Source organism: Emys orbicularis, chromosome 19, assembly GCF_028017835.1.
Source record: "Emys orbicularis isolate rEmyOrb1 chromosome 19, rEmyOrb1.hap1, whole genome shotgun sequence".
Lineage (NCBI taxonomy): Eukaryota > Metazoa > Chordata > Testudines > Emydidae > Emys > Emys orbicularis.
The window spans coordinates 19289222-19310014 of NC_088701.1; the positions used below are offsets into that span (position 1 = coordinate 19289222).

A 20793-nucleotide genomic window follows, 5' to 3' on the forward strand; every position below is an offset into this window, starting at 1 on the left:
GGCCGAGGGAGGGGCACCTCTCCAGTCCAGGCCCTGTGGCTGCGCGCCTGCGCGGCCCTTGATAGCCTGCTGCACGGCCACGCAGCTTAGAGGGAACTTAGCATTACACGTGCCTGCTTCCTAGTGATTGTAACTAATGCCGCATGTTGGGCTAAGGGGGAAGACCAGGAAAGGTGTGAACAGATGTGGAAGGGGAGGGCAGTAAGCACAGGAGAAAGCAGACTGGAGAAGAGGAAGCTGTAGGCTCAAGCATAGGAATGCTCCCAAGTCCATTGTACTGCCAAGGACACCTGCACCGCACTTTCACAAGACGAGCCTAGGAGCTTAAATTCAGAACCTTGCTAGACACTGACGAAGTGGGGTTTTTACCCACGAAATCTTATGCCCAAATAAATCTGTTAGTGTTTAAGGTGCTACAAGACTCCTCGTTGTTTTTGCTAGACACTAAAAATCAGGGACTGAATAGACACTGGATTTTTGGCTTATTACAACAATTTATAACCCACTAACATCCCCCGTCCCCCAAACTGCTTTCCCCCACGCTTTCCTCCCTGTGACTGGAGAGGTGTTAACAGGCCACTTCACCTTGAATGGTCCCTTGAAATACGTGTTAACTACTTGTGCTAAACAATCTGCTCCATCTTGTATTTCGCTGTGACACTTAGAGCTCGTCTTCAGGTCTGGGAAACCTACTCAGTGTAAGCTCGAAAGCTTGTCTCTCTCACCAACAGACGTTGGTCCAGTAAAAGATGTCACCTCGCCCACCTTGTGTCTCATTGTACTGCCAGTCTGTTATTTGCTTACTATCCTATATTGTGCCTGGACCGCGGACGTGTTTCCTACCCAGAGTACTTTGTTCAGAACCGAACTCACATCTACTGTTGTCTTCAGTTCTCACCCTCTCTGGGTCTACCCATAATGGTCCGTGCAATCCTCTGAGTCAACAACAGGCCAGTGAGATACAGGCTTTGAAATCAGTAGCTGCTGGGATTGTTGAAACCCTGCAATGGATTGGGTGGGATATGGGCAAGAAAGTACCTCTGTGTGGGGCTGGGGAGGTGTCTGTGCAGGGGTAGGGAGTGCTCATCTGAATGTTAATGGTTCCATTCAGTTTGAGGCTCACTCTGCTTAACTCTCCTCCCCAGTTCCTGTGGGCACCCTCTGTCCATCCATCACCATAAGTGTCCATCTATCTATCCTAGCGGTAACTGGCGTAGGAAAGCCTTCAGACTTGCCCCTAATCTCTTTCCTGTGCCTTCCGTTCTAGGGTTACCAAGGACTGGTGGACGGCGGTGACAACATCCAGGAGGCCACATGGGAACGCGTCTCCATGATGCTTCAGCTGGTAGGTCCTGGCATGAATCCCCTTGCTGGCTGTGAAAGGGAGCCAGTGCCATGGGCCACTGTTCTGGACAGGCTTTACAAAGGAGCCAGGCACCCAACTCTCACTGAATTTCAGTGGGATTTGGATACTTAAGGGCCAGATTTTCAAACGTGCTTAAGGGGCTTTGGAACGTATGTCCCCATTGAAAGTCCTGGGACTTGTGCTGCGAACTGCTTTCCTCTATGTGTACCCTTACGGCAGCAGGTAGAGTACAGGCGCTACCCGTGTAGTAACTACACGCGGCAGTGAAAGGCTCCGGCAGGGGGGAGGCCGCAGGCAGAGGCCCTGGCAGGCGGGAATACAAGAGCGCTTTTCCTCCTGCCTTATGGTGCTTGGCTTTGAACCAGCGTATAAGACACGTTACACTTCAATCGTGGCTGTGCCACACGCCCCAAGCAAAGGGGGCAGCGTGTCGCTGGGCTGCCCTAGGATTAGCCCAGGATACCTGGCAGCACGGAATACTTCCCCTTCCACGCCAGTTTGGCTGAGTTGGAGGGAGGGGGCGGGGCTGAATCCAGGCTCTGCCCACTCACATGCATGGGAGTAGAAGCCCTGCAAGCTACTTCCCACTTCCTCACAATGCTACCTGCCCTGTGAACAGCCAGCACAGGAGAGGAAGGGAGCACCTGGAGGCATACAGCAAGGCTCACCCCACCATCTAGTCCTAAATCAGCTACCGGAAGCAAGCAGCTACGAGGGAACATAAAGTAGGCCCAGAATCCCAGAGAATACCGTTGTCTCCATCCCAGGGAACAGCAGGTTAGCAACAGGGACAGGGAAACGTGCCATTAAGTCACAGTCACCACAGCTTTTGCCTTCACTGGATCCGATGGTCCGCCCAGGGTTGGAAGAACCATTGATTCTTATAATGACTTTCAAGGTCATTGCAATTTCACGGAAGGGATTCCTGCCTGGAGGAAAATGATTGTAGCATCTTGCCCTTTTCTTCGGCGGGGTCACAGGCAAGGGCTCGGGAACTTGCGTGTAACGATATCCCCGAGGCTGGGGTCACAATGAATGTCTGAGCCCTAAAATAACGTGAAATTAGAGCTGAAGGCTGCCAGCAGCCCTGCTTGTGATCGGGGACCTAGGGTCGGGTTTCACAAACAAGGACTGCAGAGGGAACAGGGCTGTGCCCAGCTCTAGGCAGCGTGCCACCCTCGAGACGGAATCAACTGGCAGGAAATCAGACCTCCCTCTCCCCCCACATGTTCACATGTTGTTGTTTCAACCCTGATTCTAACTCTCAGGCCCGTATCGAAGGGCAAAACTGACCCCTCTGCAGAAATTAGCGCAAGCCCTATGCATCATTTTAAGGCTTATGTGGAACTTACACAGGTTCTAGGCCCTTGTGCTGGTCTCCTGCACAGAGGTGAACTTCGCCCTCTAAGAGGACTCGAGGGGGAATGCAGCGGGACACTGCTGCCAGGGATAAATAGCTGCTTGTGTTCTCGAGCTGGGGGTCTCAATCTTTTTCTCTCTGAGCCTCCCCCCAACATGCTATGAGAAATCCATGGCCCACCTGAGCCACAACAACTGGTTTTCTGCATATAAAAGCCAGGGCTGGCATTAGAGGGTAGCAAGCAGGGCAACTGCCTGCAGCCCCACGCCACCGGGTCCCCACGAAGCTACATTGCTCAGGCTTCGGCTTCAGCCCCAGGTGGCAGGGCTCAGGGCCCCGGGCGATGTTGCCTCTCATTTTTCCCATCCATGTGCAGAATGAATTTTGCTATGTGCACCAATATGGAGGTGATGTGTGGCAGGGTGGAACTGAGGGGTTTGGAGTGTGGGAAGGGACTCAGGGCTGGGGCAGAGGGTTGGAGTGCAGGGGGCAGGGAGTGAGGGCTCCGTCTGGAGGTGCAGGCTCTGGTGTGGGGCTGGGGATGCGGGGTTTGGAGTGCAGGCTGCCCCAGGACTGAAGCAGAGAGAGAGGACTCCCCCCAGCCCTCTCTCCCTACCACAGCAGCTCCGGGGCTGGGGCCACCGGACAGGTGTCTCTCCCCACAGCAGCTCAGGGGCTGGGGCCGCGGGAGAGGCGTCTCTCCCCACCACAGCAGCTCTGGGGCTGGGGCCGCGGGAGAGGTGTCTCTCCCCGCCATAGCAGCTCCGGGGCTGGGGGAGTCCTCTCTCCCCGCTGCAGCCCCAGAGCTGGGAGAAGAGGCGTCTCTCTTAGCCACGCTGCAGCCCCGGGCTAGGGGAGTTAGGTGCACAGCCCATGGTGGCCTCCTGTGCAGCGGTGCAGACGCGCACCTTAGAGGGAACTTAGGCCACATGTGGTGGGGCTTCGGCTTTCTGCCCTGGGTGCAGCAAGTCTAATGCTGGCCCTGGTTGCTGGGCCCCCTGAAACCTGCTCGCGGCCCTCCAGGGAGCCCCAGACCCCTGGTTGAGAACCACTGTTCTCGAGGAGGCTAAAACCTAGTTTCTTCTTCTCCTGAGCCGGCTGGTCCAGAACAGTCTCCAGCCAGGAGCTCTCTTGTCTGTTGTCAGAGCCACCGGCAAAGCTGTCAGTCAGAGGCTGGATGAATGACGATTCATACTGTGCATGTTACCGGGCCATCCCATGGTGGCTAGGGAGCAGCAAGAGACTACAGCTGCAGGCCCAGCCCATAGAATAGCAAGCTAGCTCTGCCACATAGCACAGTGCAGTACGGTCTCTGGGCAACGGCGACCCAGACCACGTCTCGGGTCCGTTGGCAGGGAATCACTGAAAGAGCAAGGGATCTCTTGCATAAATTGAACATCTACTGTAGAGCTACCAGGACCGGACAGCTCTTGGGAACGGCTAACCGGTGATGGAACCTTTCCCCTCCAGGTCACCAGTTCAAATCCAGCCCAGGCTGGTAGTGGCTGAAAACAGATGGCACATGTTTGGGGGTTTCAGTCCCAGCTAGAGGGGAAGGGTGAGTCCAGTGGTTAGGGCATGAGCCCAGCCCTCAGGGGATGTGGGTTCAAGCCCCTGCTCTTGTGTGCAAATCATTTCCCTTCTCGGCACCTCCATTTCCCATCCGTGAAATGGGGATCACAGCACTTCCCTCCGTCCCAGGGGGGGTGGGAGGGTAAAGGTGGTACAGATGGTGAGGTGCGCGGATACTGCTGTGAGACAACCAATCCTGCATCTGGGCAGGGGCTTAGACTAGCTGCCCCTTGCAGCCCCCTCTAATCCTACGGTTCTGTGGTAGTACCTTAGCTAGATAACACGCTATCCCCTCGCGAAAGCTGCCAGTTCCTCCTTGTGTCTCAGCCGAGAGCAGGCTAGTTGAATGGAGTGTGGCTATTTCCCCATTGACAGGAGCATCCGCCAGCCGAGGACTGGGCCACAGTGGGGGAGTGGGGTTGGCGGGGGGAGGATGTAGTTTGCGCTCCTCATGGTAGTGGAATCATAGCAGCTCTATTCATAGGCGCTGACTTTCCAAAGGGCTGGGGGGTGCTCGGCCCCATCCTCACTTCCCCCCTTCCCCCAAGGCCCCACCCCCGCCCCGCCTCTTCCCGTCCCTGCTCCACCCCCTCCCCCAAGCGCACCACATCCTTGCTCCTCCCCTGTCCCTCGCAGCCTCCTGCACACCGCGAAACAGCTGTTCGCAGAGGGCGGGAAGTGCAGGGAGGCGCTGATCCACGGGGACTGCTGGCGGGTGGGAAGCGCTGGGGGAGGGAGGGGCGGGCTGATATGGGGGCTGCCCACCATTTTTTCCCCGTGGATGCTCCAGCCTCGGAGCACCCACGGAGTCGCCGCCTATGCCTCTATCTACTAGGGTGCCTGCCTGGCAGGAAAGTGCCAGCGTAAAGAGCAAGGCCTGGCGTAACCAAGATAGATTCAGCGTTTAAGACTATAAGGGACCATTCGATCATCGGGTTTGGACTCCTGGATAGCCCAGGCCATTACATTTCACCCCTGTGTTGAGGCCAATATCGTACGTTTGACAACAGCATCGTTGAGAAAGGCATTCAGTCTGGATCTGAAGGTAGCAAGGGATGGAGAGTCCACCACTTCCCTGGGGAGGTTTGCTCCAGCATCCTCACTGTTGGAAATGTGTGCCTTACCTTGAATTTGAATTGGTCTGGCTTGACCTTCCAGCCCTTGGTACTTGTCCTGCCTTTCTTGGCTAGTTAGGGAGCCCACTCCCGGGGAAGGTACTTTTACACTGTAATCAAGCCGCCTCTCCATCTTCTTGCTGATAAACTAAACACATCAAGCTCTTTAAGTTTTTTTCTCCAGCCCTGTGACTCTTTTCTGCGTCCTCTCCAATTTGTCAACATCCTTTTTAAAATGTGGACACCAGAACTGTTCCCATGTCAGTCTCACTGAGAATCCACTCTGACATGCAACCTGCTGGCCTCCACGCCTCCATCAGCTCCTGCGACAGACCACACAACCCTCTGGATGTTGGGGGTTCCTTATTGACCCCCGCCTTCTGCCTCCATCCCAGGGCGGCACAGTAATTGGAAGCGCCAGGTGCCAGGACTTCCGCACGCGCGAGGGTCGTCTGAAAGCCGCCCGCAACCTGGTGAAGAGAGGCATCACCAACCTGTGTGTCATCGGGGGAGACGGCAGTCTGACCGGAGCAGACACCTTCCGGGCCGAGTGGAGCAGTTTGCTAGTGGAACTGGTTAAAACAGGTACCGTGGTGACAAAGCAATAGGTGGAGTGGGAGGGGGTTAAGCTTTCCAGCCTGCCGGAGTGTGGCCAGGAGCTCCAGTAATTCTGCTGCACGGCCTCCTCCTTCCCCTGATCTTAGTTACAAAATAACTGGCTACCTCAGTCACTTGGGCCCCATCCACAAAGCAGGTGCCTAACTTCCACTGAGGAGAGCCAGGCACCTAAATACCTTTGAGGATCTGGGCCCTGCTCTCTTTGCGATGTCACCCAGCTTCCCATGACCTCTCCACCCCTGAAGCCCCAGGCACTCCCCAAGGGACATGCTATGGCCCCAAGTGCATGCCATCTCCCCAGCTCCCGCCCCAAAGACACCCACTCACCAGTGCACTCCCTTCCCGGAGACACCTCCTAGTGTGTGCGTCTCGTCCCAGGACACCCGTCTGGCCACGTGTGTCACTCCCAGGTTCCCCACCTACGCACATCCCCAAGCAGACCACAGTGGAGCAAAGATGGTGAGGGCGTGGAAATGCCAGACAGCAGAGCTTGCTGGGAAGTGGAAAAAAAACTTCACAAACAACATTTCCCCTCCCCTGTTTTTCCATCCAGATGTTGTTCCTCATTCGGCTCTAGCAGGAAGTGACAGGTTTGAAGCGTCGCTGAGGTGGTACTGAGAATTCTTTCTCAGGGGCTCGGCTCGCACGCTCAGACCCTAAATGATGGCCATTTGTGGGGTCAGGAAGGAATTTTCCACACGGTCAGACTGGCAGGGATCTGGGGGGAGGGGGTTCACCTTCCTCTTCAGCATGGGCACAGGTCACTTGCCAGGATCATTTGTGTGTATCTCACTGAATCAATCCCCTGCCATTGCAGAGGCCTGGGGCATGGGGGGACACTCTGTCCCTTCTGGTCTCTGCCTGTGGCCCACAACAGTTCAGTCTCCTGAGGACTGTACTGCTTTGGTCTCGTTGCTGGGTTTGGTACGGGGGTGGCGGGGTGGCCTTTTGTGGCCTGTGATGTGCAAGAGGTCAGACTAGATGGGCTGGTGGTTCCTTCTGGCCTTAAACTCTGTGACTTTGGGCCTTACCCAAAGCCCCTTGAATTCACTGGGCTCTGGCTCAGGGCCTTGATGTGCATCGCCCAATGATAAGCTCACCGCAGACCGTCAGCGTTCCAAGGGGCCCGTGGAATCTCTCCGCAGGTGGCGTCACGGCAGAGGAAGCCAAGAACTCGAGTCACCTGAACATTGTAGGAATGGTCGGCTCCATCGATAACGACTTTTGCGGCACGGACATGACGATAGGCACAGACTCTGCCCTTCACAGGATAATGGAGATAGTCGATGCTATAACGACGACTGCCCAGAGGTGAGGCCTGGGGGCGGGTCTGCAACTCACCTCTTCCTTTTCAGCATCGGCGGTGGGATGCAGGGGTGTTGGGATGCCAGAGTCTAAGGGTACATCCACACTGCAATCACGGGGTGGACCAGCCTGCCTAGCACCCTGGGTCATTACAGGGCAGCTTTCTGCCTTTCTGCACTAGGTTTTGTGTTCTGTGTCTGTACAGCACCTTGCACAACGGGGCCCTGATCCATGACTAGGGCTCCTGGGCACTGATGCAACACAGATGATTATTAATAATGCTAATAACGAGGTGCTGCACAAATGCGTGGTGGGAACCAGTCCCAGCCCTCAACTGCTGACCATCTGCAAAATCAAGACAAACACAGGAGGAGAAATGACTTGCCAAAGGTCACACGGGAGCGCCAGGTATAGTACCGAGGCCTTCTGAATCCCAGTCTTCTGCCCTGATCCACTGGACCCAGCTGCGTCTCCACAATATTAAGGCCTTGTTGCTACTTAGGTTGATATATCTGTGGTATTGCTGCACTGCGGTAACTGCTGGGTGCACTCTCTCTCCTGTCTCTTGCAGTCACCAGAGGACGTTTGTGCTGGAGGTGATGGGCCGTCACTGCGGGTGGGTAAATCTTTGCTCTCTGTGCGTTTAACGGTTCTGCATTTTTGCCACCTCCTGACCCTTTGGCCCAGCGCACGGGGAGGCGGGGTCCTTGCTTCACAGGAAGTGGAGAGGCTAGAAAGAGGGGCCAATCGCAGGAAAAGATGGGCCGGAAGGGGCAAGCCATCCCGCCTGTCTTTCCAACCCACGAAACCAGTGAAAACCCAAGGGTGGAAAAAAGTCATTCTTAATTGTAATCCAGCTGGGTGAAACTGATCCTGATGCGCAGGGGCCAGCATGAGGCCTATGCGCCCTTAGGGCTTAAATGACATGTAAGTGGTGTCTAGGCCTAGTACTGCCTCTCTGCATTCTCTCTCTCACCCACTATTATAATAGTCTCCTCTTTCCAGCTAGGACTCAGATGGGATTCTCTGATGACGCGGGCTGCAGGGGCATTGCTTGCCCTAGGCGAGTCACTGTGCCGCCACTAAAAAGCAGCATTAGTCTTACAGTTCAGACGGTAGTGAAGGTTGTGACTCGCTCGCTGTTTAATAAACGTAACAGCGGGGCAAGCTCCTCCGGTTTGGAGAGAAGAAAGGCTGAGTCAGGGAAGGGAAAACGGCGAGTCCCCACGTCGTGAGGCTCGGGGGCTTGATCCCGCTCCCATTGAAGACAGTGGGCCAGTTCTCAGCTGGTGTAAAATGGTGTCGCTCCATTGAAGTCAAGGCTGAAATTCTGGGGCTCAGCGGAATGTAGGGTGACCAGATGTCCCGATTTTATAGGGATAGTCCTGATATTTGGGGCTTTTTTAAATATGGGCTCCTATTACCCCTCCCCCACCCCCCCGTCCCGATTTTTCACACTTGCTGTCTGGTCAGCCTAGCGGAGTGTCCCTTTTGACCTTGAGATCTGTGGCTGTATAAGAGTTTTGTTAAGTTGGCTGCAGGTGGAATTCTCCCCTAGCACAAGGCTGGTGTCCCTCTGCAATCCCACATACGCCCCCATAATAGGGCTTGAATTGCCCTTCAGCTGGGCAGGGCCCCTTGTGCACCAGGGTAGATGTCCCCCAGGAGAAGCTGAGGGAGCTCAGTCTGCAGCGTGGTCCCCCCCCCCCCCGATTGTCCCCCAAAACTTCAGGAGGTTTGAAATTTCATCAGAGTTAGTTCAGAAGAGAAACAGAGCGCCAGGGAACTCGGGGTGCCCCAGGGCATCGAACAGAACTGCATGGAATAGGGTTTTTTTGCATGCAAATTTAAAACCGGCAAGCAGTTATTTCCAGAACGGCTCCCTCCAGCCCTTGCCATCAACGGCAGCTTCTCCGCTTGCTAAGCGCGAGGCGTGAACTTTAAAACTCGCAGCACACCCCTGGCTCGCTAACCTTCCTCCTCCTCTCTCGCCTTAGCTACCTAGCTCTCATAACGGCCCTGGCTTGTGGTGCCGACTGGGTTTTCATTCCCGAATCTCCGCCTGAGGATGACTGGGAGGAACACTTGTGCAGGAGGCTAATCGAGGTAACCCCAGCCAAACGTCTCGTAGACAACTCCTGCTTTGCACAGACTTGATCCCGGATTGGGATGCTAGGACGCTCAAGAGTCAAGCTCTGAGAAGGACATTGGTCTAGTGGTTAGGGGACTGGTCGGATCCTGGGGTTCAAGTCCCTGCTCTGCCACTGCTTCCAGTTTGACCTTTGGCAAGTCACTTGGGCCCAGCTCTTCAGAGGTATTTAGGTGCCTAACTCCCACTGACATCACTGGGAATTAGATGCCGAAACACCTGAGCCCTCGTCTCTCTGTGCCTGAAATTCCCCACGTGGATAATAGCACGGCTCCACCTCACAGGAGGATTGTGAGCATAAATCTACTTAAAGATTGTGAAGCGCTCAGATACCGTGGTAGTGGGGGGCCATGTGCGAACTGAAGCTAGATTTAGCTCGATGCTTTCCCTTCTCCATTTGGTCCGGTCTCCTGCTGGAAGGAGTTCCCAGGGACAGGAAGGCTAATTGGTCAGGAATTTTGTGACAAAACATTTCTCGCATCCTGGATGGGCTTTCTGGAGAGAACGAGGAGTACTTTCGTGGGCTTAGCCCAAATAAATTTGTTAGTCTCTAAGGTGCCACAAGTACTCCTCGTTCTTTTTGCTGATACAGACTAACACGGCTACCACTCTGAAACCTTTCTGGAGAGAGACACCCCAGAGTAGCCCACTGATCTGATCTGCCAGAATCCGGCAGAGCAGAGTTTTGAACGAGGCTCTTCCATATCCCAGGGGAGTGCCCTAACCACTAGGCGATTGGCCACAGCGGTGAGTGCGCTGTCATATGCTGATCATGGGATCAGTCTCTGTTCACAAAAAAACAGGCAGGGCCTCGGCGTTGTTCTGACGTGGAACAAGAATGTCGACAGCTCAAAACTGTTCACAGAATGGACTTCTGGGTTCCCAGCCAGCCCTCGCTAGCACCCAGAGTTCTGCTTAGATCCTGCTTCAGCCCACGGCTGTAAGTGGGACTAGAGCAGTGCATTGGCCCTATTCTGTCCCCTGCAAGGGGGTGACTCCAAGCCGCAGTGTGCAATTTTACACGTTACATCAATGGGTTGCTTTCTCCTTTCCTTTCCTTCAGACAAGAGGCCGGGGATCGAGACTAAACATCATTATTGTGGCTGAAGGAGCCATCACCAAGCAGGGCCAACCCATCACCTCGGAGGACATCAAAAACGTGAGTGGGGCCTGGGGTCAGCTCTGTGCTCTCTCCTGTGCTCTCGTGATCTCCCAGAATGCACCTGTCTGCTTTCAAATTACCACGAACGCTCAGCTCGTCGGCGGTTGTAAAGCAGCATTGCTCGACGGCGTGTTGGCGATTTACCCCAGCTATAGATATGGCCCCAAAAGTGCATCCCTCTTTGGTGCTGCCCGAGATGCCCGAATGGAATGAGGAGCCTCCGGCCTTCCACATGGCTGCCTTAACGAGATTTGGAGGGCCTGGAGGCCTTAAAGATTTGCTGGTACTCTTTGCTGTCCAGCATTTGTGCTGGATCACAGCTAGCCAGACATTATGGCTGAGCAAGACAGGGCTCCGCTAGCAGAAAGCTTTAAAACCACCCTCAGTTGCAGAGTCTCAGCTGGTGTCAATCGCCCGGCACGGCTCCATTTGAAGGCTGAGGATCTGGCCCCCGGATCTTAGTCTCCAGTGGTCTCTGCTGTTGCATGTTCACTCATGTCACAGTCTGGACTCTTGAGATAAAGATGAATCTCTTCTGTCGTTTTCTCGCTTCCCTTTAGTTGGTTGTTAAACGCCTTGGCTATGACACGAGAGTCACCATCCTCGGGCACGTGCAGCGTGGTGGGACCCCCTCTGCCTTTGACCGCATCCTGGTATGAACATTTGCTATCTCCTCCATGCTTCTCCTTCTAGTTGAGATCCTTTTACAAACCCTAATGACCCCCATTGCGGCCTTCCCTCAAGACAGAGCCAGGGGACTCCAGAGCAGAGCATAGAGTCATGGGAACACAGGGCTGGAAGGGACCTTGAGAGGTCATCCAGTGCATCCCCCTGCCCTGAGGCAGAATTAAGCACACCTAGATCATCCCTGACTGGGATTTGTCTTAAAAACAAGCTCCCTAGGAAACCTGTTCCAGTGAGTCACTGTTTAACCAGTGTTTCACACTGGTCCTGGCCAATTTGGGGCCCACGGAAAAATCTCCCCGGCCCCTGGGCTGGAGGAGCTCTTGCTCCAGCAGGGGCATGGAGCTTTTCCAGTCTCGGGGCCGCGGGGGGGGGCCTCAGGGAAAAGAGGCACAGTGGGGGGGTGAATGGTGAGGGCTGCAAGTAGACGGGGGGGAGGGGCTCCAGGCTCCGCTGCGGCCCCCAGACAGGGGGCGGGGGGGGAGAAGAGGCTCTGGGCTTGGAGCTCTGGCCAGGGCTGAGAGCTCTGCTGCAGTCCCGGCCAGGGCCATGGGGGGCGGGTTAAGAGCAGCATGCAGGGGCAGGGCCTTGGCCGGAAGAGGCGGGGCAGGGGTGCTAGCCTCCCCAAGGGGAAGCTTCACGCGCTGCCCCTGCACACAACGCACAGTCAACCTGTGGAACCCATTGCCAAGGGATGTTGTGAAGGCCAGTAGTATAATTAGGTTAAAAAAAGAACTAGATACGTTCCTGGAGGATCGGTCCTTCAATGGCTACTAGCCAAGATGGTCAGGGACACGATTCCCATGCTCTGGGTGTTCCTAAACCTCTGACTGACAGAAGCTGGGCCTGGGTGATGGGATGGATAACTCAATAATTGCCCTGTTCTATTCGTTCCCTCTGAAGCACCTGGCACTGGCCACTGTCGGAAAACAGGACAGTGGGCTAGATGGACCTTTGGTCTGACCCAGTATGGCCGTTCTTATGTTATGTGTTAAGGCTGCTCTCATGACCCCCTTTAGCCTTCTCTTCCCTCGATTAAACATGCCCAATTCTTTCAACCTTTCCTCAGAGGTCAGGTTTTCTAAACCACTTATCTTTGTTGTTGCTCTCCTCTGGACTCTCTCTCATGGCAGTCGCATGGCCCTGGTGCATCATAGGAAATATAGGCCTGTTGGCGAGCCCAGCCCAGAGAGGGGAATGGAGGAATAAGACACCCAAACTACAGCGCCCATGAAGCACCACGACTGCATTTTAGAACTGAAATATTTCCGGTTTTGGATATTTAATTTTTTCAATGAAAAATCAACATTTTCCTGGAAAGCAGACACTTTTTACAAAAAAACTAGTTTAGCTGAAAAACGGATTTTACATTAAAAAAACAGCTTCAATGGCAATTTTTTTGACCAGTCCTAAAAAGGGCCACCACCCTCCATTCATCAGTAGGGATTGAACCTGTGACCTACAGCTCCAAATGAAAGAACAAAGGGAGTAGCCCCATTACCTGATAGCAGTAGTAGGCTGTTATCTTCTATGTAGACTAGCCACCAATGGTAGGGTTGGGGGACGAGATCTACTTATCCGTATGTTACAGTGCGGTTTTTTTAAGTTCTTCCTAAGGACTGATTCAGGGGAATCTGTATTGAGGGTATAAGTGGGAGCATGGAATATGGATGTCCAAGGAAATATAGAGCCATCAAGGACTAAAGCCCCTTCTGTGTGTCTCAGGGAAGCAGAATGGGGGTGGAAGCAGTCATGGCCTTGTTGGAAGGGACCCCGGATACCCCAGCATGTGTCGTCAGCCTGTCCGGGAACCAAGCTGTCCGCCTGCCTCTCATGGAGTGTGTCCAAGTGGTGAGTATTTCCCTCCCTCCACTCCAACCACGTCCAATGTGCTAGGTGCTGTACGAACATGTGGTAAATGACAGCTCCTGCCCCAAAGAGCTTACAGTTTAAAAGACTGGTGGATGAGACTAACAAGAGGGTGGATGGGAATAATACAAATAGATGCTTTAAAACAGATGGGCAGTTCTTAGCCAATCAGTAGCAGAGATGACAACTTGCCATCCACCTAGACATCACCAGGGGCCGTGTTCTCTAGGTATCATAGTGTTCCTGATGTTGACTGGCTGAACTGCTGGAGAGCAGGTATGAATTAAGGCAATCTAGTGTCTGAGGCTCATGTCCTGTCCCCCCAACCCTGGGGCATGGCCCCACCTCTCCTAAGGGAGGTTTCAGATTTAAGATGAATGGGGCAGTTCACACCTCTTGGAGCTCTTGTTTCAGGCTCTTTGCAGACTCCAGCAGACCTCGGTCAGTCTCAGGTCACATTTCCAAGCTTTTCTGTGCATCTACGAGAGCCAGGAATAGTATTTTTAAATGAAAACAGATTCTGATCTTAACATACAGCCCAGGCCCGTAGTGCCTTGCTCCAGACCTGCTTGTGCTTAATCTCAATTTCCATCTGGGATTGCAGTCGAGTTAAAATGAGATTTTTAGATACCGATCTTTAGATCTTTTCTTTTTCCTGCTGCTTCCTCCTCACAGACCAAAGATGTCACGACAGCAATGAATGAGAGACGATTTGACGATGCTGTTAAATTGAGAGGAAGGTGAGTGAATGAGCTATTTAAAATAAGATATTTAAAGGGTCAGGGACCTATTGTGGCTCTAAATATACTATAATAATAATAATAAATAAATAATCCCTAGCTCTTATCTAGCACTTTTCATTAGCAGATCTCACAGTGCTTTACAAAGGAGGTCAGTATTATGACCCCCATTTTACAGATGGGGAAACTGAGGCACAGAGGGGTGAAGTGACTTGCTCTAGGTTACACAGCAGGCAAGTGGCAGAGCCAGGACTCAAATCTCCTGAGTCCCAGTCCAGTGCTCTAGCTACTAAGCCACACTGCACTGAAAAGAAACCAGCGTTCCTCTAATGGTGCTTAATTGGGAGACTTACATGTAGGCGAAGCTCGCAGCTTCCTCCACAGCATGAAGATGCTTATCTACTACAAAAAAGAAAAGTGCCCATTTTTACAGGGAGGGGAATTAACCATTGGAACAACTTTCCCAGGAACGTGGTAGATTCCCCATTGCTTGGAGTCTTTAAATCAATGCTGGAATATTGAAATGAAAAATATTCTAGCTCAACCACCAGATATGGGCTGGATGCAGGACTCACTGGGAGAGGTTCTCCGGTCTGTGTGATGCAAGAGGTCAGACTAGATGATCAGAATGGCCTCTTCTGGCCTTGAGATCTGACTCCCCCCTCCTTTCTTGCAGGAGCTTCCAGAATAACTGGAACGTTTACAAGTTGCTGGCTCACGTGCGCCCACCCTCTACAAAGGTACGAAACAAACAACAGGTGGCTCCTCGTCCGTTTTCTTTACGGTCTGCGCAGCTGTGTATGCATCAGGGCTGGGATTTTCAAAGGAGGCTAAGGCAGATAGGCATCCAACCCTCCCTGTTAGTTTTCAATGGGAATTAGGCGCCTAATGCCCCAGGCCCCTTTGAAAATGAAAGTGTAGACCATTGGTGGACAACCGTGGCTCGCAGGCTGCATGCGTCCCATCAGGGTAATCTGATTGCGGGCCACGAGACATTTTGCTGATGATGACTATCCGCAAGCATGGCCCCCCGCAGCGCCCAGTGGCTGCGGTTCGCCGTTCCTGGCCAATGGGAGCTGCGGGAAGCGGGGGGCCACAGGGACGTGCTGGCCGCCGCTTCCCACAGCTCCCATTGGCCGCAGTTCGCCATTCCTGGCCAATGGGAGCTGCGGGGCGCCGTGCCCGCAGATGGTCAACATCAGCAAAATGTCTCGCGGCCCACAGTCAGATTGCCCTGATGGGCCGCAGGTTGCCCACCACTAGTCTAGACCCTCAGCGTGCTGTGGGGCCACGTGGCTGTGCCAATGCAAGGCTACGGGTCTGTACTATGGGAGAGCCCAAAGCTGTACATCTGTGCCAGTGCCCCGGGGCCTTGCTGTACTGGTGCTGTGGGACCTTTCCCCACTTATTTCAGCAGTTGGGGAGCATTCCCGTTTTCTCTGTTTCTTTCTCAATGCCATCTCCTGCTCCCCCCCACTGCAGAGCGGGTATAACCTGGCCGTGATGAACGTCGGCGCTCCAGCCTCCGGGATGAACGCAGCCGTGAGGGCGGCCGTCAGGATTGGGCTGATCCATGGGCACAAGATGCTGGCTGTGCACGATGGGTTTGATGGTCTCGCCCATGGACAGGTACCATCTAGGACAAGGCAGCTCTCCAGCATCCTTCCTCCAGACCGAGTCTCCATGCGCAGTAAAAAGCCCTGACAACCAACAGCAGGAGAGGAACATTCAGAGCCATGGAGAGGAGGGAAATCTGAGGCGGAACAGGGGGCTGATGAGATAGGGAGGCCGTTCCAGACAGCGGCAGCTTCAGAAGAGAAGGCTCTTCCACAACATGTGGCAAGAGTGTCTGGAGAAGGGTAGTGCTAGAGGTGTGGAGATCTAGAGAGAGAGGCTGGAGCAAGCCCATGGAGGCTATGGATCCTCCTGAACGGGGGAGCCTATGACGAGGCTCCAGCCCTAGTCAGGTGATGTTCAACATGGCGGGGTTATGGCGTGAACAATCAAAGTGAAAGAGAAAAGGCTCCTGGTTTAGTATTGGGCTTCCAGGCAGCGTGGACAGAGAAACTGGATCAAAGGCTGCTGTGGGCAGTATCTGTATCTCAGCCCAGTGGTGCCTTTCCGTCTCCAGAAGACACACGCGTGTCCCAAAGAATGTCCGTGCTGATGGGGATTCTGGTTAGATGCAGCTCTGAGAACTATACATAACGATCTTGAACGTGTCTTCCTGAAGGTGTTTGAAAGGTGTTTAACTCTATACATACGTGGGGGACATCGGGTGCAGTCCCATAGGACAGTGGTCTCCAAAGTGGGGTGCACAAGAGGATCCTTGGGGGTGCGCGGCAGGAGGAGCGCTGCTTTTTTTTTTTTTTTTGCTTTGTCTTCAGTTTGGGCGGGAGTCCGAGCGGCTTTTTTTTCTTTGGCAAAAATGGTAGAGCCGGCGCGGCAGGGGGTGCGTGCTCAAAATTTTTTTACTGATAGGGGTGCGCGATCAAAAAAGTTTGGAGACCACTGCCATAGGACACGATTCAAATTGCTTAGGAAAGTTCCGTCCGGTAAGAGCTGCTCTGGACAGACCAGCCTCACTGTCTGTTGCCTCTGAAGCACTAGGGTAAATGACCTCACAGGATGCAGGGCACTGGAGAATCAAACCCAAAATCTCACACCTACATCAGTTGCTTACTCTCTAAACGGGGGAATAGTTATTTCAAGATGTGCTTTGGGCTCAGTAGGTGCAGTTTCCCATCATGAGTCACTTCCACTGTCCCCACCTTGTTTCCATGTAGGGAAATTGTTCCCTCCATTGTTACTGGCAAATTACTGGCAAATCAAATAGCCCCACCCTTCGTAACTCCTTTCTTCTCTTCCCTTTTCACCAGGTGGAAGAGATTGGCTGGGGAGGCGTAGGTGGCTGGACTGGGCTTGGTGGATCGAAACTTGGCACAAAAAGGTAACCCACTAAAGCATTCTTCCTCTAGCTAGCTACCTGCGTGTCCTTCAAGATACTATTACCAGAGTGGTATCAAATACATGCTTTGATCAGCGTCATCGCAGGCCTGATTTTCAGACGTGTGGCACCACCTGCTGCAACTCCAGGTGAAATCAGCGTTCACCGCAGGAGCTCAGCACCTCTGGAGATTAGGTCTTAGGGGCCACATTCTCTGGTCCACCAAGTACGTAGAAATCACTTAAACTCCTTGGGGCAGAAACTGTCTTTGCTGTGTTTGTAAAGCACCTAGCACAGTAAGGTCCTGGGCCATGACAGGACTCCTAGGTGCTACGTAACACACATAAATAACATGTGCAGCACAGAGTGAAACCAACCAGAGATACAGACTGGAGAATTCGCCCAGGCGCATCCTTAGCCTGAGTGAAAAGGAGCCATGATGGAGGTGATCTTTACCACTGACGTAATCTCCGCCATGAAGCTTACACCAGCGGCGGAAGTTAAATTAGCCCCTCAAGCAGCTCTTCCTTCTGCCAGGCCCAGGCGACTGGAGATCAGGGAGCTGCAACCAGCTGTCACTTCGGGCAGTGCAGGATTGTGGCCCGCATGTCTCCATAGCGATGCTGTAGCAAGCGGAAGCCGAGATGGCCCTGCCATTCTGAGCCGCTCATTTCAGTTGCTTTTTACTTTTCGGCTTTCCATGGCTTCTCATGCTTGGCCTCACCCTGGAAGCGAGAGCTGCTTGATGGTATCCTGAGCCCGGAGAGAACATCCCTGTTCTAAAACACAGCAGGATGCCATGAATGATGTGTTGGGGGACGGGGGGGATATTGACGTGATCACACATACGTGCATTCGATGGAGGAGATTGAAGCAACCGTTGCAACGATCAGATGGCAAGTCTGTTAAGCCCTTAACTAGTCTGGAGCTTTGCAAATGGATCCAGTCTCTTCCTTGCATTCAGCAAATTGAGCCCCGTCCCCCTGTGTCCTCCCAGCAAATTCCTCTTGTGCCATCTCCTTCCACGCCAGACTCAGTGCTCTCCACATCCAGGGACTCTACAGGCCCAGGAGGGTGCATTGATCCTTTTTCTGGCATTTCTGCCTCCAACAGGACTCTGCCTAAGAAATACTTGGAGGAAATCAGCGCAACCATCAGCAGTTTTAACATTCAAGGGCTGATCGTCATCGGGGGCTTTGAGGTGAGTCAGGCAGGCTGCAGTGAGTCTTTACAGACTTAGAACCTGGGGCCTGTGGGGTAGCAGGGGGCCAGCCACCTTTCTCCACCCACGGAACACTCCAGAAGAGATCTGAATCCTGGGGGACATGAGGCCAGCTGCTTGGCCGGGTGCAAAGATGCTCACCAAGAATAGGGGGTCGTTATTGGAGGAACTTGACCGTTGCCAGGCCTGTCAATGCCTTGAAAATGTTGGAAATCTCCTGTGGTGACTCAGGAGCAAAGATTATCCCAATGCAGCCTGAGTGCTGAGTCTCATCCAGAGCGGGGCTCAGCCTCTGGGGCTCCAGTCACCAGGGCATTAAGGAACTCAACTTGTGGGCTGATCCCTTCCAGGCCCATCTCTTTTTCCTTCCCCAGGCTCAGGGGATCTGTCAGGGTTCCATTCCCTACGGCTTCCTAGAATGGCTGGTTCCCCACACTAGGTGTCTGGGTGGCATTGCTGGAGTTGGATCATAAAGCTCCTGGGTTCTCCATTTCCGAGAGGAACAGAATGTGTTTGTGTGGGACACTGGGCGATCTTCAGCAAAGTTCTCATGGTAGATGCAGGGCACTGGTGTCAGTTCTTTGCCCCTCTGTGCAAAACAATACACTGGGCACCTGCTGGACACGCTGCCTGTCTTCAAGCTTTTAGGGTATGGGGGGGAGCATCCCACAGGGCCACTGCTACCCCACCCTGAATCAAATGGAACCAATCTTGATCCCACCCCAAAAGGCCTTAGACCCAGCAGAATACCCTTCCTGTCCTTTCTGTGTACCGTGCCGACCACCTGATCCATGACTGGAGATTCCAGGCTCTGTGATAATACAAATAATAAATACCTAACTGTCTCATTCTGGGTACGATTAATCCTATCTTCACGCTGACCGTTTTCCAGATGCAGCACCAAGGGAAATCCTGGCCCCATTGAAGTCCATGGCAAAACACCCATCTTCAGTGGGGCCAGGATGATGTTACCAAACTACTAAGTGTTAGGAAAAGCTTCCAACTCAGTCACCATCCTCCCTGCCCCTAGAGGTGAATGTGGCCCCGGCCAGAAGCTAACCCAGGACTTTTCAATGCTGCTCTCCCTTTCTTCCGGGCATCCCGTAGGCTTTCACTGGGAGCTTAGAGCTCGTGGAAGGTCGTGGCAAATACGAAGAGCTCTGTATCCCGGTGTGTGTTATTCCAGCCACCGTGTCCAACAACGTCCCCGGCTCGGACTTCAGCATCGGAGCAGACACCGCCCTCAATACTATCACCACGGTAAAGCATTTGAAATCTTCTTCCTGCTATGAAAACCCCCAGTCCACAAGTAGCATGATTTGTAAATTCAAAAGCCATAAGGGACCACTGTGATCATCTCCTCTGACTTCCTGCATAACACGCCAGAGAACTTCGCGGAAGTACCTGCTGTTTGAACTAGAGAGTGATGGAGAATTTGCCACGACCCTTGGTAAATTGTTCCAGGGGTTAATTACACTTACAAATATGAGCCTATTTGTAGTCTAAATTTGTCTAGCTTCAGCTTCCAGGCACTGGATCTTGTTAGATCTTTGTCTGCTAGACTGAAGAGCCCATTAGCAAGTTTTTGTTCCCCATCTAGGTACCAGACTGTGATCAAGCCACCCCTTAACTTTCTCTTTATTAAGCTAAATACTTGAGCTCCTTGAATCTATCACTAGAAATAAGGCTATGTTTTAGTCACAGGTATTTTTAGTAAAAGTCATGGATAGGTCACGGACCGTAAACAAAAATTCACGGCCTGTGACCTGTCCATGCCTTTACTATATATCCCTGACTAAAACTTGGGGGGGGGGGGGGGGGGGGGCTAAGCGGGGTGGCGCCACTTATGTTATGTTCTTACCAATTCTCAAAAGGAATACAAATGTTTACTGTCTTTGTTATATAAAGATCAGCAACAAGTCCATAGTAAAGGTTAAAAATATATTGAAAGTTATTAGTTAGTGTCGGTAAAGGAAGTGTGTAATGATGTAAAAATGAAAGGTAGAATTGCTGAAAAAGATTGAAATATTTCTTTATGTAGAAAGGAAATTACTTCACAATTCCTTACCTGTATATTTCCCAGATATTAAGGCAATACCTTGGTTATTTTTAAATTTTTTATTAAAGCAACCTTAACTAAATATAAATATTTTTTCCTATGAAATTTTCTTTTGGAGACATCTGTCTTATTTCATTCAAGAGTCGAACAATGGTTTGAGTGCTATTCTAGTTACCAGAGCAGGGTGGAATGTTTTGAATTTTGACCCCGACCATCTCGATTGTTCTCCCTACCAATGGAAGTGGTGGATTCTCCAACCCTGGAAGTCTTTGAGTACATCTACACAGCAGTGGGGGGGGGTGTCAAGCTAGTGCAGCAAATAGCAGTTGGTCACAGCAGTTCAGTTAGCTGGCCGAATACATAGCTAGGATCTCCAGCCAAACTAACGCATGTACTTCTACCCAAGCTGGGAATTCCATCTCCCATCTGCGGTGTAGACATCCCCTTCAAATATGCTATAGCTCAAGCAGAAGTTATGGGCTTGATGCAGGAATTATTGGGTGAGGTTTTCTGGCCTGTTTTATGCAGGAGGTCAGAGATGAAGTCAAGGAAAGTGTGGGCCCCTTACTGAATGAGGGAGGCAACCTAGTGACAGAGGATGTGGAAAAAGCTAATGTACTCAATG

At 52.7% G+C, this 20793-nt stretch overlaps 1 protein-coding gene across 1 annotated transcript in view; it reads left to right on the forward strand.

Annotated features, from left to right (window-relative positions):
* PFKM (phosphofructokinase, muscle) overlaps positions 1-20793 on the forward strand; it is a 58237-nt gene that overhangs the window by 26419 nt on the left and 11025 nt on the right. The window contains exons 4-17 of the mRNA XM_065419335.1: positions 1268-1345; positions 5809-5998; positions 7177-7342; positions 7908-7952; positions 9334-9442; positions 10549-10644; positions 11208-11300; positions 13057-13182; positions 13876-13940; positions 14617-14680; positions 15423-15569; positions 16820-16890; positions 18001-18088; positions 19217-19369. Of these exons, the coding sequence (XP_065275407.1) occupies positions 1268-1345; positions 5809-5998; positions 7177-7342; positions 7908-7952; positions 9334-9442; positions 10549-10644; positions 11208-11300; positions 13057-13182; positions 13876-13940; positions 14617-14680; positions 15423-15569; positions 16820-16890; positions 18001-18088; positions 19217-19369 (1491 nt within the window). The remainder of the gene's footprint in view (positions 1-1267; positions 1346-5808; positions 5999-7176; positions 7343-7907; positions 7953-9333; positions 9443-10548; positions 10645-11207; positions 11301-13056; positions 13183-13875; positions 13941-14616; positions 14681-15422; positions 15570-16819; positions 16891-18000; positions 18089-19216; positions 19370-20793) is intronic.